General features: G+C 39.3%; 1 protein-coding gene across 2 annotated transcripts in view; it reads left to right on the plus strand.

Moving 5' to 3' along the window:
- Positions 1 to 27,726, plus strand: part of LOC122787239 (kelch-like ECH-associated protein 1A) — a 231,614-nt gene that overhangs the window by 111,769 nt on the left and 92,119 nt on the right. For both annotated transcript variants that reach the window (XM_044053840.1, XM_044053841.1), the window contains one exon: positions 17,531 to 17,736. In XM_044053840.1, coding sequence (XP_043909775.1) covers positions 17,531 to 17,736 — 206 coding nt within the window. The remainder of the gene's footprint in view (positions 1 to 17,530; positions 17,737 to 27,726) is intronic.

Raw genomic sequence — 27,726 nt, forward strand, 5'->3', positions numbered from 1 at the left:
AAGGTAAAGACTAAAGCACCTTTAAACACAAAGAAACAAGTACAACAGACCCATGGACAGGCCTCCATGCCTAAAAAAAAAAGATGCTCAAAATGTCCGAAGACCTAATTACTTTGATCAGGGGCTCCCATCCCCCTCCTGATAAGAGGCCTAGGCAAAAGACAGAATATGAATCTTCAGATCAGGTTTCCACTTCCTCTGATTCCTCTTCTGATCAGGAATACTCTCTTCCTCCCTATGAGGATTCTGATGCTGAAGAATCTATCCCTTCAGCCTCTCCTCCTGAGGATTATTCTTTTGGGGAAACTCTGCATACCATGAGGGAGCATTTCCAGTGGGAGAGTCAAGATTATTCAGAATCTAAGAAAAGGCTCAGAGACTTCCTTTTACTACCTCAGCACAGGCCCCTTGCTATTCCACCTGTGTTAGACATTGCAGATGTTTTTTCAGAGTCCAGTCTGACTCCTGACTCTTTGCCTCCAGCTCCTGTTAAGCCAGACAGATACTAGAGGGTTCCTGATTCACATAAATTTCTCTTTAAAAACCCTGCTGCTGAACCAGAAACTGTCTCTCAGGGTCCCAAAGGGGTCAAGGCTTCCACTGCAAAAAACCCTACCCCCTCTGACAGGGATTCTAGGGCACTGAACAGATGGGGAAAAAGATTTACACTTCTGCTACCTTGGCTGTTAGGGCTTTAAATTGTCAATTTCATATGCTTAAATATCAGCAATATATTATGTCACTGCTTAAACAGAAAATGTTGATAAATTCTGCGTGTGCAGAAAACAAAGAAATGCAGGATTTATTGCATGCAGCTGAACAAGTTGGAAAGCATACTTTGCAATGTGGTTTTGATTCTCTGGAGGCCTCCTGCAGGGCCGCTGTTACGGGTTCTGTCATCAGGAGGCATGCTTAGTTAAAGGAACAGAATCTGCCTGATCATGTTAAAGCAAAATTATTAGATGCTCCATTACAGCATGATACCTTGTTTGGTGTTAAAGCAGAGGAGGTGTTGAAGAAAATGGAGGACAAAGCAAATTCTATGCAAACAGTCAAAGATTTCTTACAGGTACAGCCTCCAAGATTTAGCAGACACTGGCCTACTAAGAATTGGTCCTTTTCAGGGTCAGACAGGCCACAAAGGGGCAGATACAGACACCCTAGAGGCAGATCCCAGTCCCAAGGCACATACAGGTCTAAACAATGGGGTGTTTCAACCTCCAAAAGCGGAGAAGACAAAGCACAGCCATACAGGAAACAGCCCCAATGACTTCCCCCTGCCTGCGCCAAGCACTTATCTTCTGGCAGCACCTTTAGGGGGAAAACTAGCACTTTTTCATCAAAATTGGCACATAATAACCCATGACAAATGGGTCTTGAACATAGTGTCACAAGGCTACAAGTTTCACTTTCATACCTTGCCAAGGGCACACGGTTTGCCAGACCAGCCAAAAAATCAATGGGCAGAGGCACAAAAGCAAGTTTCATCCCTCATGGACATGAGGGCCATTCATCAAGTAAAAGAGCAAGAGCAGGGACAAGGATTTTACTCAAGACTGTTCTTGGTGGCCAGAAAGGACAAAGCCTGGAGACCAATACTGGACCTATCTATTCTAAACACATATCTGGATATTCCAAAATTCAAGATGTTGACTTTGCAGCAGCTTCTGCCCATGCTGGGCAAGAAGGCTTGGCTTGTGACTTTAGACCTAAAAGAGGCATACCTGCATGTCCCAATCAGACAGTAATGCAGAAGTTACCTCAGATTCATAGCTGGCTCAATGCACTACCAATTCTCTGCACTGCCCTTTGACTTATCTACTGCGCCCAGGGTCTTCACAAAATGCCTGGCTCCAGTAATTGCATTCTTCAGACAAAGAGGAATACAAATATATCCTTATTTGGACGACTGCCTCATTCAAGCAGAGAACAAGGACATTCTATTACAGCATCTGGCATTTGTAAAAAGATTACTAACATGCCTAGGGTACACAGTAAATGAAAAGAAATCAAAAATAGTCCCCTCTCAAGAGATAATATTCCTGGGTGCAAGCTTAAATACAACTGCCCAGATGGCTTATCTCATGCCAGACAAAGGCAACTGACTACTTATTTCAAACTGTTGTCAACAAAGGCCCAGTTATCTGCAAGAAAAAATTCTGCAGGCTTTGGGCTTCATGGCATCCTGCATTCTGCTAATTCCATATGCAAGACTGCATATGAGGAAACTTCAACGGTATCTAAAAAGTGTTTGGACTCAACATTGCCACAGCCTGGAAACAATAATTACCCTCATTCCCTGCCTGCAACAGGAGTTTCGATGGTGGGCAAAGGCCTGTCACCACAACAAGGGACAGCCATTCACTTTACCCACAGCCAGGCAGACATTAACAACAGATGCATCAGATTATGCCTGGGGGGCCCACATGGCAGGAAGATGAATTCAGGGCACATGGTCCGCAAGCCAAATGCATCTACATATCAATCAAAAAGAGATGCTAGCTGTTCAGAATGCCCTGACAGCCTTCAAGGATCAACTTCATCCTGGACAACTATTGATAAAGACGGACAATACCACAGTCATGTAGTACATAAACAAGCAGGGAGGCACTCATTCCTATCCCCTTTGCAGACTAGCCATGACTTTGTGGGACACAGTATTGACTTACCAAGTACATCTGCAGGCACAATTCCTGCCAGGAAAGATAAATACTCTGGCAGACGAACTAAGCAAAGACCTCTTGGATCCCCACGAGTGGAAATTGGATCTGCAAGTCTTCAGCATGATAATAAGGAAATGGGGATGCCCGGACATAGATTTATTTGCCTCCCCTCACAACTGCCAACTACAGAGATTCTGCACAAGGACTTATCACAAGCAAGTATGGAAAGTGGATGCTCTATCTTTCAGCTGGAAAAACTTAACAGTATGCCTTTCCTCCACTGCCCCTCCTCCCCAAGGTACTGCAATAATTTGGAGCTTTTCTCCCTGGGCCTCCACTGAAAATGGGCTTCTACCCAGTCGGACTTTCCTGGTAATCAAATGTCAGTAAATAAACAAACTGGGAGGAGTGTTCGACTACACAGTGAAAGCAAAGCCTATGGAATGTCAAAATCCAGGTAGTGTTGCTGAAAAAAAATTCAGTATAAATTCTCACATTATTGCTGAGAAGAAGCAAAAGCTTTAACTAGCATCTAAAAGAAGTAAGACAGGACTGCTACTGGAAGGTGGCGAAAAAACTGGCTTCCTATTGAGGAGTGTCATACGTAGGTTTGCCTGTTGTTAATTCCTATTTCCATTAGCTAGAGCAGGGCTGATAACATAAATAGTTATCAATCTCCTGCAGGATGGTAGTACTCATGCCTCTGGCATTAGGTCCAGCTGACATTTAGACCTTTCTTAGGCTGCAAAACTTGCATTATTAATGTCATCAGTCAGAATAGGGCTTATACCACAGGGTTACCTGTGTACCTTTTCTTACTGCTGTCAGAGCAGAAGTACCTTATACAGACGTCATCATCATTTGTTTCTTACTTCCCACCCACTCTGGCTGTTACTCTACCTTTTATTTTTCTTATTATTATCACACTGTTCAAAGATTAAGATAAGCTTGTATAACATAATTCTGGTAGTGGAATTCAACAGTATCGGCACTGACCAGTTCAACATTACATATCCAGGCAAGATGCAGCATTTTGTAAGGGGAGAAAAACAGGTCCTTCAAATGCCTATGCCCTTACCTTATACATTTATTTGATTTGGGTTCATTTTATGTTACAAAAAGTAAGTGTGGTTTGGCAGCTTGAATATATAAGGCATTTTGAAAATGAAGTTTAGATGATTTGTTGCAAGCTTTTTGACAATGAAATGACAGAACACTTACTTACTACCTGTTTAAAATATAATACACATAAATCTATACGAATAAGCTTAATATAAAAGCTTCTAATTTTCTTCAAGCAAAGCTGCACATTATGTTATCCTCTACCATGACTTCAGAGATTTATTGGTTCTGAAGAAAGTATATGTGATCGCTTTGCAGGCCTGGATGGAAAGTTAGCCTTACAATGAGTGACCACCGGTGTAGTACACTATATACTGAAGGTCCGCTTGAGATATTCTTTTTGGCAGTTATTTACAATAGATGTATTTTAGAGTAAGTTGATCAGTTTTTTTATTGTACAAGATAACAAGCAGTGCTTTTGAAAGCTGAGAACTGCATTCATTCGAGAAACATTGCTCATGCTTTCCTTACAGTACTATACGTCTTAATTAGTCATAATGAAACTCAGCAGCACGTGAAGACTTGGTTAAGAGTTTCATTTTCAGGGTAATTCTCTGCTATTTATTTATTTAGTACAACATTTGTGTTTACCATGCAAACTGATCCGGGTGTTAACTGAGTTGAAAAGTAAAATGTACTACTTTATGACAGATATTTGAATATTTTCCATGGTGAGTAAGTTACAAAGTATGTATGACTAAGCAATAATCACGGTGTTCCTATTGCTTATGACAGTAAGTCAGCTGATGTACAGAAAGCAGACAATTGAAAGGCGGTGCTTTACCCGTTTTTTTTTTTTTTTTTTTTTTTGAGAGGAAGTAACTGAAATACTGCAGCTTGTAACAGTTAAGTCTTTGCACAATTTTGTGTGTAAAGAAAGTTTGTATTCATGTGTGAATGTTACTTGATGCCTCATAGCACACTAAATCTGGACAGAGCTAAAAATAATGGGGGTGTCAAGTCCCCAGAATAAGGACAAATCTTAATAGTGCTCAGAACATTCATTTCAAAAGATTATTTTTGCTTTGGCAAAGACAAGCTGGATTATACAACCAGATTAATGTCTGAAAAGTAATGGGCCTGGTGTGTTTAATGCTTGAAATGTCACTAGAATTCACTGCTTTTACGTGAATGATGCAGTTCTCTGACCACTGAACCTTGTAACTGTTTAGTAGGCTATGTCTGCCACTCTTCAGGCTGAATTTCCACCTCCACTTACTTCTAGTCTGTCTCCCTGTCTCTGTTGTTCTCTCAGGGGTTTATCAGTCCATGACTTTCTTGATAGTTTATTGGAATGAAGTGCCAGCCATGATAGGACAGCTGAGGAGAAGGAATGTAATGTATGCTTACCTAGCAGTTTGAAGCATTGCAGAAGAGGATGACATGCATGGAAAAGGCATTTATCTGTTTGTTGCAAGAAGTGTGCAAGCCCCACTGCATCAACACAGAGGATATGTGCTCTGCTGCAGAAAGTTACTGAGAAGTGTCAAGTCCCACGTAGAAAACATCTCCATCAACTTTTCACCATGAGTTGTCTCCACTGGTTATGTTCCTGAGGAGTGGAGAATGGCAGTTGTGCTGCCTTTGCATAAAGGTGGTCCCTTTACTGATGCTGGGAATTACAGGACAATTAGTCTCACTAGCATGATTTGCAAGGTTTTGGAACATATCACTGACCAGAAAAATGACCATAACAGCAATAATAACAAATGATGTCCACCACCATTTATTCAGTACTTCAGATCAAACACTTTTGTCATCCAAGTGTTAAAACAAGTATAAGTAATAAAAAAATGTTATGTAACTGTAGACACACATGGGAATGTGTAGTTTGTGTAAATTAAAAATTACTCCTAATCTGGCAGATTATAATTGTAAATGACTCAAAATTGTCAATTGTAGCACTGTTCTATGCAGTCTTAATTTGTATAGTAATTTCTAAGGTTGTCATGTGATCTATTAAATGACTTAATTACTGTTTGTTTTTGTATAAGTGTGGGTGTTGTAAGCACTTCTCATCAGATTCTAATCATGTCTTGGCTGATAAAAGCATGTTATGTGAAGTACTAGGTAAACAATGGTGGACATTATTCTGGCTCCATTTTTCATGCTTTATAGCTGTAAACAATGATGGGGGTGAACTTACATCCCTGCATACAGATCCGTTCGACTTTGTAAAAGGCAGATCTCACCTGCCCAATCTAGTTGAGTTCTTTGAAAGGGTTATTAGAACATGGATAAGGTGCATACAGTCCACACTGTTTAAGTAGACCTTGCCAAGGCCTTTGACACTATCCCCCATGCTGGGGTTATTGACAAACTCTCCCAACTCAACATTAACCCAGTACATGGTTCACTGGTTTGGTAAATGGCTGTCTGACAGAATGTATATCATTAAGGTGGTGGTTAAAGAGAAAAATATCACTAGTGATGTCCCACATGGCTCTGTCCTGAACACACTCCACTTTGGTATATATTTATGTGGCATAAAAGCCGATGTCAAGGGACTTTGATTAATCAAGTTTGCTGATGATTATAAACTGGGGGGTTGTTATAAAATCCAGTTTGATACTCAAATTCTCCAGCAAGGCTGGATCAAACAAATGCTTGGCTTATTAACCATGGGCTTACCTTTAGCACCAAGAAATGCAGCAGTTTCCTTTGGTAAATCTAGCGTCACTACTGCTTAGCATACAGTATAGATAACATTCCACTTAAATTTGACACAATCCTAAGGGGCTTGGGTACCATGTTGATAACAGACTTTCCTTTGACCATCATGTCTCCGTGTTGGTTAGAAACTCCTTGTACCTTCCACCGCTTATCCTTCATGACCTCTCCACAAGGTCCAAAGAAGTTAAAGGTCCACGTTATCTGTTTGGAATATTCAGGGGAACCACAGCTGATGATCACCGAAGGGCCTGGTGGGGGTCCTCAGATTCAGTGATGGAGGAAGTCCTGGCTACGATTGAGTGTAGACTGATGTTGGAGCCTTCTACATTTCATAACGAGGATACCCCCTTAAAAAGAAGCAAAAGACAAAACATGTTTCTTCTGATCCCAAGGACCCTCAAAGTGAATGGCAGAATTTTATACAGGGCTTATTTAATGCCCTTGTGGTCTTGAAGCCTCCTCAGGGGATCTCTGTTGTAGCTCCTCCTTGGTCATCTTCCCCTCTCAAGAGATCCAGGGATCAGGATTCTTCTGAAGAGGAGGAGGATTTGGATGAGGAGTCCTTGACCTATTCTATCCAGATTACTTCCCCTTTGGATTATGGTTCTGAGGAAGAGGAGTCTACTAGTCCTGAATCTCCTTTTGAGGAGATTTCTTTTGGGGATACTGGGACAGAGGGACCGAGCTAGTAAAGATGTGCAGCAGGAAAGACTGATAAAGGATAATGAGGGAAACATACTCACAAGTGAGGAGAGTGTTTTGAGCACATGGAAAGAGTACTTTGAGGGGCTGATGAATGAAGAGAATGAGAGGGAGAGAAGGTTGGATGATGTGCGGATAGTGAATCATGAAGTGCAGTGGATTAGCAAGGAGGAAGTAAGGATAGCTATGAAGAGGATGAAGAATGGAAAAGCTCTTGGTCCAGTTGACATACCTGTGGAAGCATGGAGATGTTTAGGTGAAATGGCAGTGGAGTTTTTAACTAGATTGTTTAATGAAATCTTGGAAAGTGAGAGGATGCCTGAGGAATGGAGAAAACGTGTTTTGGTACCGATTTTTAAGAGTAAGGGTGATGTGCAGAGCTGTACTAACTACATAGGGATTAAATTGATCAGTCACAGCATGAAGTTATGGGAAAGAGTAGTGGAAGCTAGGTTAAGAAGGGAGGTGATGAATAGTGATCAGCAGTATGGTTTCATGCCAGGAAAGAGCACTACAGATGTGATGTTTGCTCTGAGAGTGTTGAAGTACAGAGAACATCAGAAGGAGTTGCATTGTGTCTTTGTGGACTTAGAGAAAGCATATAACAGGGTGCCTAGAGAGGAGTTGTGGTATTGTATGAGGAAGTTGGGAGTGTCAGAGAAGTATTTAAGAGTGGTACAGGATATGTACGATGGTAGTGTGACAGCGGTGAGGTCTGTGGTGGGAGTGATGGATGCGTTTAAGGTGAAGGTGGGATTGCATCAAGGATCAGCTCTGAGCCCTTTCTTATTTGCACTGGTGATGGGCAGTCCCCGTGAAATATGATTTTTGCAGATGACATTGTGATCTATAGTGAGAGTAGGGAACAGGTGGAGGAGACCCTGGAGAGGTGGAGATATGCTCTAGACAGAAGAAGAATGTAGGTCAGCAGGACTAAGACACAATATTTGTGTGTGAATGAGAGGGAGGATAGAGGAATGGTGAGGATGCAGGGAGTAGAGGTGGCGAAGGTGGAGGAGTTTAAATACTTGGGATCAACAGTTCAGAGTAATGGTGAGTGTGGAAGAGAGGTGAAGAAGAGAATACAGGCAGGATGGAGTGGGTGGAGAAGAGTGTGAGGAGTAATTTGTGACAGATGAGTACCAGTAAGAGTGAAAGCTAAGGTCTACAAGAGGTTAGTGAGACCAGCTATGTTATATGGATTGGAGACAGTGGCACTGCCAAAAAGGCAAGAGTCAGAGCTGGACGTGGCAGAGTTAAAGATGTTATGATTTGCACTGGGTGTGACTAGGGTGGACAGGATTAGGAATAAGTATATTAGAGGGTCAGCCCAGGTTGGAAGGTTTGGAGACAAAGCCAGAGAGGCAAGATTACTTTGGTTTTGACATGTGCTGAGGAGGGATGCAGAGTATATTGTGAAAAAGATGCTAAGGATGAAGCTGCCAGGTAACAGGAAAAGAGGAAGGCCTAAGATAAGGTTTGTGGATGTGGTCAGAGAGGACATGCAGGTGGTTGGTGTGACAGAGCAAGATGCAGAGGCAGGAAGAAATGGAAACAGATGATCCGCTGTGGCAACTCCTAAAGGGAGAAGATACTGGGATTGTCCCCATGGGTATGAAGTGTAGAGAAGATATTATGAGTTCCTTCAAATGGAGTCTCCTAGATCCTCTGCTGTCCCTCCTGTTTTGGCTGCTTTACTGGATGTTTTTTCTTCTGCTTCTTAGGTTCCAGATTTGTAGCTCTCTGCTCCTAAGAAACCAAACCAGATTTATAAAGTGCCTGATGATTTTAAATTCCTTTACAAGTGTCCATCTGCTGACACTTCAGTAATCTCTGTGGCATCTGACAAACCTTCTAAATTACTGCCCTCAACTAAGCTTCTTCCTTCTGATGACAGGACAGTGACAAGGCTGGGTAAAATGTGTATACTTTAGCCACCCTAGCCTTTTGGGCTGTTAATTATCAGACTCATATGACCAGATATTTGTAGGCTGCCCTTTTTCAGGCTTGTCAGGTTATTTCTGACATTTCTGATTCTCAGAGTAAGACTTCTGCCTTGTCTCTGTTAGGGGCATCTTTTCGCGTAGTTCGCCATTCTATTAAATGTAGTTATGATGCAGCAGATGCTTGCTCTAGGGCTGCTGCTTCTGGATCTGTTTTAAGGAGATATTCCTGGCTATGGCAACCTCTGCATGATGATATTAAGGCTAAGTTGATGGATGCTCCTCTGGACAACAGATATTTGTTTGGTGCTGCTGCTGATTTGTTCAAGTCCCTGTAGGAGAAAGGCAAGGCGTTACAAGATCTGAAACATATTTTTGTTTCACCAGTGCCTGTGTTCCAGAGGAACTCTCCTACTAAACCTGCTTTTGTTAGAAGGCAGTCTCGTTCTCCTCCTAAAGGCAAGAAAGGTGGAAGGAGGGTTCCCCCAGCTAAGTCTCCACAGACCCCTCCAGCTTAGAAGCCTTCCTTTCCTAATAAACCAAGCGCTGCCTGACTATCACACTCTTTCCAGCCACTTTCCTTTTTCTCTTTGTCTTTCTCTGTCTCTTCCTGTTTGCTTTGTTAAGCATAACCTAAGATTTTTGTTTTTTTTCCATCATTCGCCAGGAGTATTTCATGGTTTGGAAATCTCTTCCCCCTTTCATGGGCATTCCTCAGCCACCTCAAGAACAGTTAAGCTTTTTTCCAGAGGTGCTTTAGGATCTTTTGACTCAGGAAACTATTCAAGAGTTTCCATTTGCTCAAAGGGGGAAAGGGTTTTATTCCAGAATGTTTCTGGTCCCCAGGAAAGAGGGAACTTGGGGACCCATTCTAGATCTTTCTCACCTGAATACTTTTCTGAAAGTTCCTTCCATTTGAATGTTATCCCTTCAGACTTTGTTCCCTTTGCTGCTTCCTCAGGCTTTTCTGGTTTCTCTGGATCTCAAGAATGCTTACCTCCATCTCTCTATTCATCCCCTTTTCAGGAAGTTTTTATATTTTTCTGCTGCTTTCTGGCATTTTCAGTTCTGTGCTTTGCCCTTTGGTCTCTCTACTGCCAAAGGTATTCACCAAATGCCTGTCTCCTGTGATTGTTTTTTGTATGATTCAAGAGATCCAAGTTTTTCCTTACTTGGATGATGATCTGTTTCAGGCATCCTCTCCAGAGATCCTGATGCACAATCTTCATTGTGCCATTTCCTTTCTGCAAAGCCTGGGCTTCACAATAAACCTCCAAAAGTCCTTTTTGACTCCTTCTCAAGGTCATGTTTTTCTGGGATGCAGGATTCAGATGGCGCCTATGGTGACATTGGTGCCTCCTCCCAAGGTCTTGATTCTCATTTCCTTCTTTCAAAATCTTCTTTCTCTGACTTCTGTCACAGCCAGGGAGGTTTTGAGAGCTCTGGGATTTATGGCATCCACGATCCCTATGCTCCTTCTACCCAGACTCTATATGAGAAAGTTATAGTGGTTTCTGAAATCAGTTTGGCTTCAACACGCACATCCTCTTAACTTTGTAGTTCCCCTTCTTCCCTCTGTAAAGAAGGAACTTCTCTGGTGGATTCAGCAGTTGTCTCTAAACCCAGGACTCCCCTTTCATCCCCCTCTTTCATTTCAGGAACTGTTCACTGATGACTCAGATGTGTTAAAGGGAGCAGCTTTTGGCTCCCTAAATGTGCAGTGGATCTGGTCTTCTCTTCAGTAGAAGGAGCACATCAGTGTCAAAGATATGAGAGCACTTCTGCTGACTCTTCAAGCTTTCCACCCTCTTTTCTTCCAGGGACCTCTGAAAGTGTTTACAGGCAACACCACAGTGACGTGGCATGTAAACAAACAGGGGGAACAAGATCTTATCTGCTTTGCCAGTTGTTACTCCTGGTATGGGATCTTGTTGTCCAGTGCCAAGTGACCTTTCAGGCAGTTTACATTCCCTCAGGTCAAAACATTGTAGCAGACACTCTGAGCAGGTCCATAACTCAATTCCATGAATGGATGCTTCACAGGGATGTGTTTCTAGACATTGTACACCAGTGGTGTACCCCTCAAATAGATCTGTTTGCGTCCCCTCTAAACAGACTTCATCTTTTTTGTGCCAGACTCCCAGGTACTCTGGTGTGGAAGGTGAACACCCTCTCTTTTTCCTGGAAGGAGATGTTACTTTATACTTTCCCTCTCTTTCCCCTCATTCCAAAAATCCTGTTCGGAATTCAATGGGATGCTCCCAAAATCTTGTTGGTGACTCCCTTTTGGCTGAGACAGCATTGGCTCCCTGTTCTGTATTTAGCCAAGGGCAATCACCACAAGGTACCCCACAGGGTGGACCTAGTCACACAAGACAAGGGATTTCTTATCCATCCACACTTGTCCAGTCTTCAATTGGCTCTATGGGTGATAGGATTTTTCTGAACTGCTTGTATCCTGTTTTACTGTATACTACTTTGTGTATTAGTTTAACAGTCATGCTGTCCATCACTTTATGCAGTGTGGCATGAGTCTGATACCTCTGTACTGCACACAGTTGTGAAAGTCCCCTTTGTTTTTGCCCTCTAACATTAGAGTGCTTATTCTCCAGTCATTCAGGACACATCTTATTCTCCATACTGCTATGAGTACTCTCAGGATCCATTTCTCCCCTAACTTACATAACATCTTGATCATATCTGTCATGGCTTCTTCTGAGCCTGCTGCTTTCCCTAACTTAATTTTAAGTAGTGCTGTTCTTACATCTTCTATGGAGGACATTTTGGCTGTGTTTGGGACTGTTCAGCTTCTGTGGAGTTTTCTCCAATGAGAAACTGCTGGACATACTCCTTCTATCTGCCTTTAATATCCTCTGGACTGTTGAACAGGTTGTTGCTGGCATCCCTTATGAATGGTGTCTGATGACCTGTCTTTATCTTACTGTCTTTGCCTTACAATGTATACATTTTCTTTGTGCCATCTGCAGAGCCACTTTCTAAAAGCGGGTACACTAACATGAACAAGATAGTGATTTCAAAGATGTGGTGAATCCAGGGTATATAGAGAAGCTGTTGTTAAGGAAATGTGTCATACTGTTTTACAGACTGATACTTGCAGCTTTTGTAACAGATTATTGAGTCAAGTGCATAACCTCAAAAGAAAATTTCAGTATTAAGTTTTATGCAATTTTTCAAAAACAGTTGTTTAAACATCATTAGAACCATGCAATATAGTGATTGAAAACTATTGATTTCTGGGGTTGACACATAATGCTGGACTTCCATATGCTGTACCTTCAATTGTAACCATTTCCTGATCTAATCATGGTCAATCTAGTCATATATTAAAATAACTAGAATATATTTTTGTTTTCTTATATGCCTTAATGCTGTTTATAATAACATGGATACATCCATTGGGCACAGAAATGACTGTATACCTTACTGCAGTGCCTCCAGAAATTTCTTCTGTTTGTTTAATCTTTGGGGAGGTGACAAGAAAGCTACTTTCTGCAGTTATAAAAATTCAGAAATAACATCAACTGCATATCCTCACAAAATCTGATTTTCAGAATCATTTATAAAGTAGCTTAATGATTCCACAAAAATACAGACTGTGACACCGAAGAAGTTATCTAGAGGGACACTATAGCAGACTACTCATAACTATAACATTTCAATAGTTGTACACCTGTACTGCCTATGCAGTGTGAATATAGCACTATGAAGTAAGGGAAAATGGAAGTTATAGGAACAGCCTTTCACAACTCCGCTTTCCCCTACAGCCATACTACCTCATTCTCCGTGTACCCTCTCTTTAGTTACTTACAGGATACAACACTGTATCAGCACACTGGCAATGTGATGGTACCTTTACACTTACAGAAGCAGTGGAACAGCATTTATGTTGAGTAATGTGAAAACAGATCACAAAAATGAGGTATGCAGGAACAGTGTAAGTGCTGTCGTTACTAAAATGGCAGAGGGGTCTTCAACATTAATGGTACATTTCCCTACTGATTCTGTAAGGTCGTTATATTTTTGTAAGCTGCTTTCTTTGCAGGGAAACATTAAATGTTTTTAAAACGCACACACACACACACACACACACACACACACACACACACACACACACACACACACACTGTATTTAATACTAGCTACAGTCACATATTGAGCTGCTTAGGCACAGAAGAGCTCTTGGCTCTATCTCAGCTGACTGATTAAGGGAACTGAAACAAAACCTACTGCACTTTATTTTATTCCATTGCAAGAGGTAGCCTGCTTGTTTTTGATGCCTACAACGTATTTTTGAAAGGAGGAAACTTGGCTGTGTCCTGGGCAAAGGCCTGATCCACAAGAAGTACAAGCTGTTATTGATTGGCAACACTGTACTGTATTATTTTATTTCACTCTAAGAAGTAAACTACTCGTTTCTGCTGCCTACTAAGTTGCCTTGAGTGAATCTCAACTGTGAGCTAAGTGAAATCCCAATTCCCAGGAAAAGTGCAAGCTGTTATCAACTGGCTGTGTTTACTTGCTGGTTTAAATTGCTGTGACCTGTGCATTTCTGTACACCACTTGGTGGAATTTTACAGAGTTGTGTAGCATGCAACAGTGGGGAACACTGCACTCCATAAGTGTGAGTCATTTATAACTCAGACTATGGTCTTAACAGTTCCTGTACTTACCCAGACTACCAGATTTTTCCTCAAAACAGTCCCTTTATCACAAGGAAAGGTTTGGAGAATTTTACTGATACTTGCAGCTTCTGTAACAGATTATTGAGTCAAGTGCATTATCAAAGTAAACTTCCACTTCTCATTCCTTTTTTGACTGGGTAAGGAAAATGGGATATCCCTCTGCTTGGAACCATGCCTGTCAATGCCTTAGAGTGAGAAATCTAGACAAAGCCATAAATAATGGGGGGGGGGGGGTGAAGGCCCAAAAATACGGACATTTTTTAAATATTGCTCTTAAAGACTTACAAAGTCGATAGAATAACATGTTTTGCATTAGCATGAATTTTTCAGAAGGGTATGAAGTCTGAAACTCAGATGTTTGTCATGTGATTTTCCAGAAAACCACAATTTTATGAGAAACAGACCAGAAATATGAGGCAATAGGCTGTACATTCAGAAAAAAATCTGTACAGTTGACAGGTATGCTTTGAAGGGTCTATATTATGTGATTGAAAGATGTGTTCATCGAACATGTCTTAATCGACACATAAACAGCAAACACACTAATCTTTGATTGGCCAGTTCAGCAAATTTTTTTCCAGGGAGGAAAAAATCGCTTGGCCAAAGAAAAAGCAAACGTTCAAACTCTACAAAAGGGTAAATATACCAACTCTCAGATCTCACTACAGTGGGGAAAAGGGCAAATCCCTGATGACGGTGAAGTGTTTTTTTCCCCTGGGAAAAAATAAGCTGAAGTGCCTGTTCGGAGATTAGTGTGTTTGCTGTTTATGTGTTCATGAAGAAATGTTCGATGAACACATCTTTTGATCACATAATATAGACCCTGCTTCGAACCCCTCTTAACTATTAATCCTTCTGCTACCCAAAATTGCAGTTTTAATCTTGGGTCCCCACATCTGGGAAAACTCTACCTGACTTACTTACCGGTGTGCCTACTATAATCTCGGGCAACCGTGGAACTGTATCCTACCCTTGCTTCATCCATTGCCAACTTACTAGCACTAGGCACTCTGAGGCAGTGCATAGATTGCCTCCTTTTTAATAACAAAACATGTTCTTCTATCTTATACTGATTCCAAATATGACACCAGCAGGTCTTTATTAAATCTGGAAGTTAGCCTCATCAAAGTTTTTGTTAGTAGAGACCAGATTATCAGCTGGCTTGCTTAAGAACCCCCCCCCCCCCCCCAAGCCTCAAAGGCCACCAGGGCACAAACTTGACACATTATTCCCTCAGCAGAAGAGTGGCACTCCATCACCTGCACACACAGATCCTTTCTAGCTAGTCTGTTTGAGCCTTTATAGTCTGGTTTGCGAGTAAATTGTCACGTTACTGTTGTAGTCATAAGTCATTTTAGTGAGACACTCAGCTCACTAGGCTGACCAAAGAATGAAAGGTGCTAACCTGACCCTCGGGTGCCAGAATATAACTGGTTGTTAGGGTACTGACGTCCCTTCACCCCAAGCACACATACAGAGTGCTCATTGCACATGTGGGTGTAAATGACCTGAGGCCCACATCCTTGTATTATATACATAGTGAAATGGTAGTACTTTCTGAGTAGGTATCAGGGGCTGGTATTCATCTAATCCTGAACAGCACCTTACTTTTGCCAACAATAGTGGCTGGCTAAGTTTTTTGTGCAAATTATTACTTCTTTTGTCTAAATTTTGTTTTTTACAAGTATTTTGTCATCTCCATATGTCGACAGAACTGGAATTATTAATCCTTCAGGTGTTATATATGCTGCCTCCTTCATTTTGGAATTTATTTCATATTCTATCTCATTCATAACTAATGCAAAGAGTATACAACTCAATGGATATTCCTGTGTTATACCACTCTTCATATGCAGCTATTGGGTTAACAAGCCATTTACAATAATTTATACACTGACATATAATTTTCTAATATATTTACTTATATTCTTTCATTATTGCCCATTCATGTCCAATTGCACAAAAAGCCTTATTAAGGTCTCCTATCATGATTTTTGCTTCTTCTTTTCTGCTCATATCATCCACAGTTTCTCTAACTATCATTAATAACGCTTGACAGCCCTTCCCCTTTATACTGTAAATATTGTCTTCCATATTTTCCTTTTAGTTTCAAATCTGTTTTGTATTATGTTCATAAAGGTCTTATAATCATTAATATTCCAAACTATTGGTTTCCAATATTTAAATTACCTTGATCTCAAACTGATATGCCAGTCACCAAATAGGCATTTTAACTCATTTAAGCCCATAGTGGCATTTTTGTAAACCTCCAGTTCACACCCATATCTCATTATGGCATCTAGACATCTTTTGGGTCTGGCTTCTTTAACTAAGTGACTTACCTGCTAATAATAAGCAATGTTAGTAAAATTAATCACTGTTTGTCACTTATTATTCATATTTTCTTATTTATGTTCAGATTTTCATACCTGGGCGTCATTCATGGCATTGAAAAGTATGGTGTGATGTGCCATGGTGGGAAACAGAAAACTTCTTTGTCATCGTAATTTTAAGTCGCTGTATACCTGAGATATTGCTAGTTGTTAGTAATTATGCAAATAAATATTTCCATATGTACTTAATACTTTAAAAAACAAGTGACAAACTGTCACATGACTTCAGGTGAAAGCTAACATGTTGCACAAAAATAGCTTTGAAATTTATACTGTAAGTTACATTTCTTAAGTGATATCTAATGTTATTTATATTGATAATTATACAATTAAGCATATGTGTCATGTTTGTAAATATCTCAGTAAACATGCACTCATACTAGAATTTCATGTTGTCATATGAAAACTTGTGTCTGGTTTGTAAATATCTCAATAAACATGCATTCATACTAGAATTTCTTGTTGTCATATGAAAACTTATGTCTCATTAACAAAAGTATTCTAACAGTATATATCTAGGTTGCACAGTTTCTAAGATGTACAATTTTGTTTCTGAAAGTATAGCAAAATGTATAATTTGGGGTTTGTGTGCATTGTAATATAATATGTAGGAAAGACTATAATTGCACCAACTATTATCACTATAAACACTGCTTTTTACTGGTCATTATGTATGAACACTGCATGTGTTCTTATAAGTACTTATTAAACATCTAGATGTCTAAACGTTCATTGTGGTTGAACAAAATGCATCTTTGTTTTCTGCTTAAACAATTGTTTTGTCTGGTGAATGATTAAATACACCTAGTAAATGCTTGTACATTTACAGGTATTTGTTTACCTGATATGTTTTATTTTCAGCATGACTTCCTGCTTGAGTACATTTACCTGTTGACATTTGTTTCCTAGCTTGGATTTTTCTGTGACAGCAGAATCCTCTCTGTCATTGCATTATCAATCTGAAACTATTTTCTAACAAAAATGTACAGATACATAAAAACAGGGAATGCATTTTAAACAGAGAAGTGACTCGTAAGAAAATGCTTCTTTAATAATGTATAGTTTATCATTTCCAAATAGAGCAGTCGCTGCTTACAGTTTTTCTTTGTCATTGCATGCTGTAAAATCTAAGCCATGTTATTTATCAGAGGCTTGTCCTCGATTGCAAAGTGACAGCAGGTGTTTCTTTCTCTAAGAGTGTGGAATGGGGCAATATACAATAAAGGTTACTTTACTAAGTAAGAGAAATTCTGATTAAACTACAGCATGAGTGAAAGCTTTTATTTGTTTATGCAAGTACGTCTGTATTTACTGTATTCTTCACTTGGAAGGTATGACCCTGAGAATGATGAATGGACAGTAATAGCACCGATGTCGACAGCCCGGATTGGAGCAGCTGTGGCTGCATGCAATGGCCTTCTGTATGCCATTGGTGGGTTTGATGGCGAAAATCGCTGCAGCTCAGTAGAATGTTATCATCCAGACAGGGACATGTGGCTACCAGTTGCCTCCATGCAAAACATCAGAAGTGGTGCAGGTAAAAAAAAAAAAGGAATAAATAACAGTAACAAATCGGTTGTAAGATACTCTAGGCAGATGAAATATCACCTGAGCTCAGGTATAGCCAGTAGATAGAGAATGACTTTTACTTTTGCTGTGTTTATGTGCATGTTAGCTTGGGAATTTATTAAGCGTGGTTGCATGTATAGTGCATGTGGCATCCAGCCTTGCCTGTTGTTGAACATATGTAGAAAAGCTTTAGATTGAAACTACAGGGACTGTGCCACGTTTAGGCATGCTGCTTCATTTAAAATGTAATATTTTACTGGGTATTTCACATTTTAAATAACTTTTTGTTCTTTTCATGTTGTATAGTAAATAACTTTCTACTTGGCATTCAGCAGACTGGGTTATGAGTAATACAGTCTACTGTGGTTTGTTAAATGATTTCCATTTCATCTGTGCCTACATCAGAAAAATACAAACATATATGCTGTCAACAGTAAAAAAATCATAACACACCTTGTCTTGCATGCTGTAGTTTTATCTATTATACTAATACTTTTCCATCCTTTTCACTAATTGAAATTGTTGGGTTTTGATGTTTACCCAAGAGCACAACAATTGTAGACTTACCTGACGGTCTACAGTAGAAGCTTGTATAAGAGTAATACGTTTATTGGTAGTTATAAGGCATATGGACCAATAAGGAGGCTAGCTCAATTTCCCAGTTGCCCCAAACCACTGTCTAGTTAAGTGACTTGCTCAAGGTCATACAGTGTTTAAATGAAGGCTGAGAGAATCAAACCCTGAACCACAGGAAAAATGGTCATTAATAGCTCATAGCCTTAATTCTCTACCATAAGTGTTAGACTGACCCTAAGAAATACAGGAAGAATTTCACACACCCACAGCGACAAGAAGATAGGACTGAATCCCAGGCCCTAAAGCTGTAAAGCAGAGATCTATTGCTTTAAAAAAAATCCTATCAGCTGGGATTCTGTCAACAAGGTGGGGGGGGGGGTGATTAGTTAATGTCCGGCATCCACCCATTTGGGAGTCTCCCTTTATCAACATGTGCATGCTTCATATTGTCAGTGGTGCAACAGGTTTAGTGGGTTCTATTGCCTCACAAGGGAGACAGATTGCCGATACTGCAGTGCAGTGTGGGGGGGGGGGGGGGATGCTGTACTCAGCATGCTGTACTTCAGATAAGATATTAAACTGAGGCCTCATCTGCCTGAGCTAGTGGTAGCTACGGTGGGTGTAAAAGATCCCACAGCATCTACTGAAAAGAGTAGGGGATCTTTATGTACAAAAAGAACTCTTATTTACAGCATATTTACATATTTACAAATGTACAAATATATAGCTATACAAATCTGTGTACACAGATTTATAATTTCCTTTACAGCCATACTAAATTTTCATCCCTATTAGACCTCCAATCCTTTTTTCATAACCACCAGTTGATCTTACTTAATATCATTGCTTAAATCCATTTACCGTTAAACAGAATTTTATTTCTTCGTTCATTCCATGTGACCCATGTAATGTAAAATAACTTTTTATCTATTCTTTTAACATATTCTTTACTTCTGTTCTTACAAAATCCATAAGTTATGATATCCATGATTATTTTGCCCACTTCTTTATATCTTAAAATCTTCTTTACAGAGTTTTCCCCATAACTTCTTTACTCTGTTACATTTCAAAAACACATGCTCCATAGTTGTTTCTTCTGGACAATTCAAACATTATTCTATCAGTTTTCTTTTTATATGGCATATTTCTTTTACTGGCAATTTATCTATTACCAGTCTCCACAAAAAAAATCTTGACATTCTACGTTCTTACTACGCCGTTTGCTTCTTATTTTTATAGCTTTATATTTTTGATCTGTTAGATTTTCCCATGGTTTTACAAAGTAATGTTTTATTATTACATTCTTATACCATACTGTTCTATGTTTTTCTATGTCATCAATTTTCCACAAAAATATTTTTCTTGGTAACATTTTATTTATTTATTTATACACTCTTTTTCTCTTTTACTCAATTTTACCATACCCCCAAATCTATCATACTTATATTCATACAGTTTTTACTACTTATCTCTAATCATTTATATTTAACCACTTTAACGCATTATACAAATTTAATGAAGCAGCATATTCTACTGGGTCAATTAACCCCAAACCTCCTTCCTCTTTCCCATTTACATACAAAATTCCTGTTTTTACTGGGTTTAATCTAGAACTCCATATAAATGAAGAATGTCTGCAGTAATTATTTTCAAATACTATTGTCAACATACATACACTTGCTAAGTGTGCTATTTTCCCATCAGTACTGAATTTATTAAGTAAGACTTTTTTCTGAATAGTATAAATTATGCTCAGAAAAGACCAATTTATGTTATTTCTTCTATTGTTCTTCCTCATTAAATGCTGCTTTCATCTTTATTCTCCAATTTTATAGCTAACACAAACATTTAATAAATTTAATTCATTGTAAAATACGTACCCCCTGTCTTTACTACATCACCTAAACCTCTACTTTTCTCTTTATTTAAAGCCATCCCGATCACCTCTAGACACTTATTTGTGCAAATTATTGCTTATTTGTGCAAATTATTGTTTCTTTTATCCAAAAAAGTATTACATATGTCAAATGAACTGGAATTCTTAACCCTTCAGGTATTGTATAACCAGCCTCCTTCATTTTGTAATTTATTTCACATAATATCACATTCATAACTAATGCAAAGAGTATACAGCTCACTGGATCTCTCTGTCTTAACACCACTCTTCACATGTACCTTTTGGGGTAACCAGCCATTTACAGGCATTTTTACTTTATCGTTTCTAAAGATTGACATAAATAATTTTCTAATGTTCTCACTTATATTTCTTTCATTATTACCCATAAGATTTCATGTCCAATTGCATCAAAAGACTTAAGGTCTCCTATTATGATGTTCATTTCTTTTCTATTTCTTTACAACCTTTCCCCTTTGTACTGTATATACTATATTCCATATTTTCCATTTTAGTTTCAAATCACTTTTGTATTATTTTCATAAAGATCTTATATAATTAGTCCTCAATACTATCAGTCCCCATTTTTAATAGTCTTCCGTATTCCTTCTTTCATAGGAATATAAGCATTCCACTACACAATTCTTTATACATAAAACCTTAATTTAACCATTCATTCAAAATCTTTAAAAAATATATTTTTTCCAATCCCTTAAATTTTTATACATTTCACACCCCGTTTCATCTCATCCTACAGCTGAATCTATACTTACTTGTCCTAATACTGTAGGTCTTTTAAAGAAATCTCCTTTCCAACTCTTTATTCTCTGTTTCTGTTAACTTTTTTTACTCTCCATGTTTTTTCACTACCTTCTTTTTTCTTTAAACATTTCTTGTATGTGCTGTACTATACTGTCCATAATCTTTTCCTGAGTTCTTTCTATTTCTCTTTTACATTTTTTTATTTCTCTCATTATGCTACCATCTTCCTTTACTAAGCTGCCTAAGTCACTCAACACTTCTCTTTTGCCTTGTAAAAAAATTATTTTACTTGTATAACAATTCTTTTTTTCCAGACACCTTTATTGAATTATCACACGACATAGGCAAATTTACATTCATATAAAAGCAAATTATATTAACATAACAAACATTATACTTCGCATATTTTGCTATATATATCATATAGCCTAAACAGTATTACGTAAATTATTCAATTTCTGCCATTTTTTAAGGAAGAAACATTTTTATTAAACCATCACTTACTACATAGGCAATCATGCATTTATATAAATGAAAACAAAACCACACCAACACAATCCTAGTTGCAAGCATTTTATATCACAAACCATACTGACATATTCCCAGTTGCAAACATTATGCATCACTTATAATCTACCCAAATATAACAATTCTTGTACGTTTTCTTGATTTCTTTCTTATAATTATTTTTCTTTGCCAAAGTACTTTCCATCAGTATTTTTTATTTATTTATTTTATTTGCAGTTGGTTTACCAGGATAGTCCATTGGGCCTAGAAGAACCCATTTTCAATGGAGTCCTGGGGAGAAAAGCTCCAAAAACAAAACAATAATTACAAACAAAATTACAATCAAAGCTTTTGTTACAGTATGTACAAAAGTACTAGTAGAAACATTGCATTTAAACATACAGTTTCTAAAGCAAAAATGACAATAAAAGTTTTGGTTATACTAATTATAGATAAAATATTTCATTTAACAGAGACAATTTCTGCGATAAAAAGTGTCATCATTGTAAATCTAGAGTAGTTGTTTACACATGGATTGATTCCTGCCAAAACCATGTATGGTTGGTATGTTGATGTTCATGGATGCACTGCAACAACGTTCATATGACTGATAAATGAGTACACAGAGTAGGTAGAAGTAGGACGGGAGATGAGCAGTTGGGATTCAGATCAGGATGTATCACAACTTACCCAATGTTTGCAGTGAGACAGGTAGTTGAGAGGAATCTAGAGATGAGAAGTGTCCAAGTGACTGTTCTTACATTTGAAGAAATCATATGACAAGGTCCCAAGGAGATGATTTGAGCAGTCCTGTGGTGGTTTGAAGTCCAAAAAACAGAAGCTAAAATTACTGCAAACTATGTACAGGGAACCCAATTACTGAAGTATGAACAGTGTTCAGTCTAACTAAGGGGTTCCCTGTGGGATTGGGTGCGCATCAGGTTTCATTTATGTGCCCACTGCTTTTCATACTAGTGATGGGCTACATTAGCAAACAGGTTGATGGGGATAGATCAACAAAGTTGTTGTATTTATTTATTGACAAAAAGGAGCAGAAATGGAAGTTTAAAGTGTAAACTATATAGTTATGAGAGAAAGAAGGTTAGCAGTGCAAGTTATGTAGGGTGGCAGCTAGAGCATTCCCATTGGGAGGCTAGATATGAATGAAGAGTTTTTTTGAAGGTAGAGTTAGTAGGGGTAACATGAATGGGTGATGGTAGGGAGTTCCAGAGTCGTGCCAGACTAAAGGATAGAAGGTATTTGCCTGGTGGATGAGCTGGTTTGTGTATTTCAAGAAGATTTTGGTTGTTAGACCGTAGTACTCTGTTGGGTAGATGCATTTTAAAGGCAGAGGAGAGGGAGGGACAGATTGAGGGTTTGAAAATAAGCTTGTGGGCCAGAGTGAGTTGGGTATAGATAAGGTGGTTGGGTAGTTCTAGCCAATTTAGTTTGTGGAGAGAGGAACAATGGTGAGTAGAGGACCTCTGGCTAGTGGCAAACTTGGCGATTTTGTTGTAACAACATGAGAGTTGATTTTTCAGAGATGATTGTAGATTAGTTAGGAGTGGAGATCCATAGAGAAGGGAGGGGATGAGAATGGATGTAGAGAGGGTGAGTTTAGTGGAGGGTGTAAGATAATGGTATTGACGGTAGAGCATACCTAAATTTTGATGGGTTTTTTTGATGTTTAGTTGTATGTGGGAATTAAATTTGAGCTGATTGTCAATTTGGACACAAAGTAGCTTGGTCTCTGATACCAGTTCCAGAGTTGTGTTGTTTTGACTAGAAATACAGAAAGTGTTTGTGTTGAGAGGGGTGGCTTTTGAGGGAGTGAATACCATTAATTTGGTTTTAGAAGCATTGAGTGCTAAGTGATTATTTTTCATCCATTGTTCAGTGGTTGAAAAAGTGTCTTGAGTTTCTTTTAGAAGTAAAGGGGCCGAAGTGGCAGAGCAAATAATAGTTGAGTCGTCTGCATATTGAATGATGTTTGAGAATGGGATGGAGTTGGGGAAGTCATTAATAAAGATGTTGAAGAGGAGGGGGCCTAATATTGAACCTTGTGGAACATCAGTTGGGGTATTAAGGAATGAGGAGGTGGCCTTTTTCCATTTTACTGCTTGATGTCTGTTGGATAAGTAACTGGAGAACCAGTTCAGAGAGGAAAGAGATAGGTTAAGCTTAGAGAGTTTAGCTAGAAGAAGGTTATGGGAGATGGTGTCAAAGGCCTTAGAAAGATCCAGTAGAAGGGTAGAAACAATATGACCAGAGTCTCAGGCTTTATTTACTGTTTCCAGGAAGGAGAGGAGGGCTGTCATAGTACTGTGGCCTGGTCTGAAGCCATGTTGTGTGGGAGTTAGTAGGTTGTTATCAATGAGGTATGGTAGGAGTTGTAGTTGCATACACTTTTCAAGGAGTTTGGAGATGGGAGACAGGATAGCGATGGGACAAAAGTTGGAGACATTGTTATTGTTACCTCCTTTATGTAAAGGTATGATAAAGGCCTTTTTCCAGATATGGGGAACTGTGCTTTCTTGGATAGAGTGGTTGATTAAAATACTAATGGGGTAGGCAATGGCTTCAGCAGCTATGCTGAGGAATTGTGAAGGAATATTATCGGGAGCATTTGAACCAGACTTTAGTTTTAGAAGGAGTTTTTTTATGGTAGAAGTGGGTATAGGTTTTAGTGAGAAATGTGGAGAGTGGGGGGAGGGGATATTTGGAGGAGGGAGAGATGAGGAGGGAGGGAGAGTGGAGTGGGTGGTGAAGGTTGTAGAATTGGAAGATGGGATAGGTAGCGAACTAGTGTTTGAAGGTGGAAGGTAAGATGAGGGTGGGGCTGGTTTGGAGGGAGTGGAGATGTCGGAGAAAGATGAGGTTAATTTGGAAATAGAATCAATGAAGAAGGAGTTAAATTGAGTAGCCAGGTCTATGTCGAGAGCGTTTGGATTGGGAGTGGGGGTGTCTGGTTTACTGGGATTAAGGAGAGTGGAGATACTGTTCCAGAATTGTTGAGGGTTTGTTTTATTGTTGTTTTGGAGTAAGGAGAAGTAGTTTTGTCTGTCAGTGGTGATGAGTTTCTTTACTTTATTTCGAAGTGTTTTGTATTCGTTGTAGATAAGAGGGGTTTTATTTTTATGGTAGTGGGTCCAGAGTTTGTCTCTTTGCCACATTGTAGCAAGTGTATTTTTTGTAAGCCATGGGGCAGTTTTGGTTTTTATTCTTTTTGCTCTTAGGGGAGCATGATGGTTTAAGAGGTTTAAGAAGGTAGTGTTGAAATGGGTGACTGCATTATCTAGAGGAAGTGTTTTTAGAGTATTTCAATTTATTGCCTTTAGAGTTAATGAAAGCTGTAGGGTTAAAGTTTTTTAGGTTATGAGTAGTAATGAAGTTATGGGTATGATGGAGTGAAGGGAGACAGTGTGTAAATGTGGGTAAGTGATCACTAAGAGGATCAGGAAGAGTACCACTGTTAGGGAAGTAGTGGGGGTGAGAGACTAGGATCCAGTCTAGGATACTGCCATTGGGCAGGTTTTTTGAGGGGCGGGTTGTAGAATTGATGAGCTGAGAGAATTTGTAGAGGTTAATGTTAAGTGGGTTTGAGGTAGACTGAATGGAGGTCCAATTTATATTCATGTCTCCTAGGATTATAGTTTCGTTGCTGATGTTAGTGGAGAGCCAGAAGAGGATGTCTTCGAGTGTAGAAATATTGTCACCAGGAGGGATGTAGATGGAGGCTATACATATATGCTTGAGCTTGTTGATTTGTAGTAGCGTTAGTAGTAATTCAGCATTGTTAAAGTGGGGAGTGGGTTTATTATAGGGAGTAACTGATAGTGAGGATGAGTATAGTAGAGCTATACCACCCCCTTTTTTATGAGATCTGTCTTCTAATAATAGAATAGTTGGGTGGGATTATTTCAGTCTCTTTTATGTGGGATTTTAACCATGTTTCAGAAATGGATAGGATGTCAGGTTTGTTGTGTGTGAGCCAGGCATGCAGGTTTGGAATTTTGTTGACTATGCTTTGGGAGTTTAGATCAGTAAATAATATGGACTTGTTAGTAGTTTTTGAGGAGGGGGGACCTGGGTTAGGATGGATATCTCCTGATTGTAGACTGCTAATTGGGTATAGGGTGAAGTTAGGGAGGTAACTTGAGAGTTTAGAGTATACATTGGACTCAATTATGATACTGGAAGACTTTTTAGTAATTATGGGAGTGAAATATCTATGTGAGGTAAGAAGTTTATATTGAAAAAGTAGACGGATATTTATAGGATATAGGTGTGGCAAAATTGGGGTGTGTGAGTGTTGGAGAGGTATGTTCAGATGGTTAGTTGTGTGGAAGGATTGGGAATAATAGATAATATTGAGATGGGTAAGGTGGAAAATATAGGAACTCAGTAGGAGTGATAGTAGTAGAAAGGAGATGTATATAGGTTTTTCAAGCATAATGTAATGAGGTTGTTAAGAGTTGTTATGTAGTTACTAAGCTGTTTGAAAATGCAAGAGTGATGATATTTATTTTGGAGCAGGAAATGATTATAAAATTAAAGAAAGTAGTGGAGAACAGAGCATTGTTTGTGGTGGTGGTGGTTTTGGGGTGTTTGTTAGTGAAGTGATTAGAGCTGAGAGTGGGTGGGGTAAGGGACGTAATTAGAGGTGAGAGTGGGTGGGGTAAGGGAATGGGCGGTTCCAGGAAGAGAGAGCTTGATTGGATAATTTGAGTGGTGGGTGTGGTTTGTAGAGGATAAAGGTAGAGGTGCTGGGGGCGGGTGGATTTTGGGGGCAGGGTAGGGGAGTGGAGTGAGCCTGTAGGGCGAATGGAGCGGGTTCAGCCAAGGAAGGCAAGGGAAGATCAAGAACCTATCAGTGGAGTGAGGATTGCAACAGGTAAGTACAGGGGACAGGGGTGTAGTTGGATAGAGTGGGCTACAGTGATTTAAGAGAGGAAAGTAAGATTAGGGCTTTGGTGTTTTAAGGGGAAGAAGGTAAAGATTAAACAGAATACAAGAGAGTTATTAGGGTGGAAATAGATTAGTGGGGAGAGGGCGCCATCTAGTGGCCAGATGCTGAGATGCAACTGTGCTCCACAGAGGCTATCTAAGGGGTAGATTGAATAAGGAGGGGAGGAAGAGGACAATGTAGGTCAAGGAGCTAGGAGAGGAGGAAAGATGGCTGTACAGAAAGTAGAGGAAGGTGACTGCTGGCTTCTTGGCAGTGAAGCGTTCACAACACCTAGCAGGGCTAAAAAACGATAGTAGAGTAGGTTTAGCAAATGATGCACATACTTCCTTGGTTCCTTCAAGGGGAGGCTTGGTTCAAGTCCAATAGAGGGATGAGCAGCAGAGTTTATAGTATTGCTTGGTGGATTGGATGAGCTAGGATTAATTGTAATGTAAGTCTGGGCATCCACACAGGTGTATCCACAGTGGGTAGAACAGGGCCTAAAAGCTGGAGACAGGAGAGAAGGAGGGAGAGAAATGGTGATTTAGTAATAGGGAGACACAATATTTAACAACTGTTGTATGGTTCCAAGGATGTAGAGAGCAGCATGAGAGTAGAGAGTTTAACAATTAAGCAAGTAGTTAGTATAAGGAAAAAAATGCAATTTAGAGTGGTTACACAGTTATTTCTATAGCTTTTATACAAATATCTAAGAGACACCACAATCAACAATGCAACTAAGTATACCTGATACAGTAGAATGTATGAATTAGAGTATGTATCTAAAATACACTGGCAAATGCATGAATTTGTATATATATCTAAGATACATTGGCAAGGTAGATAAATTGCATAAACATAGCTAAATAGGCCCTGCTATATAGGCTAGGTAGTATTGCATTACACTATGACTTCAAATAACATAAGCAGGTAATATGACTAAGACAGTATGCTGGAACAGCCACTACTTGAGCGTTTCCATGCTTTTGCTTAGTGATACGCTTGAGTGAGTTGGCGTTTATAGCGAACATATGACCAGAACACTTTACGGTACTCCTACACTAAATAATCAATTGGGAGAGTGCGTCATAGTAGATGGTAAATAAGTAAGATCACCCAAACCTTTCAAATTAATGTGCTACCACATATGGTTTGTAGTGTAACCTTTATAAAGGCTGAAGATGGCATTTGCTTTAATGCTGAGGGAGGGGGGTGATTTAGTTAAAAGCACGTGTATAGGTCAGCGTTTGCACAATACAGTAGCCAGCACA

The sequence above is a fragment of the Protopterus annectens genome, chromosome 13.part0, assembly GCF_019279795.1.
Source record: "Protopterus annectens isolate FY-2018-M chromosome 13.part0, PAN1.0, whole genome shotgun sequence".
Taxonomy (NCBI): Eukaryota; Metazoa; Chordata; order Ceratodontiformes; family Protopteridae; genus Protopterus; species Protopterus annectens.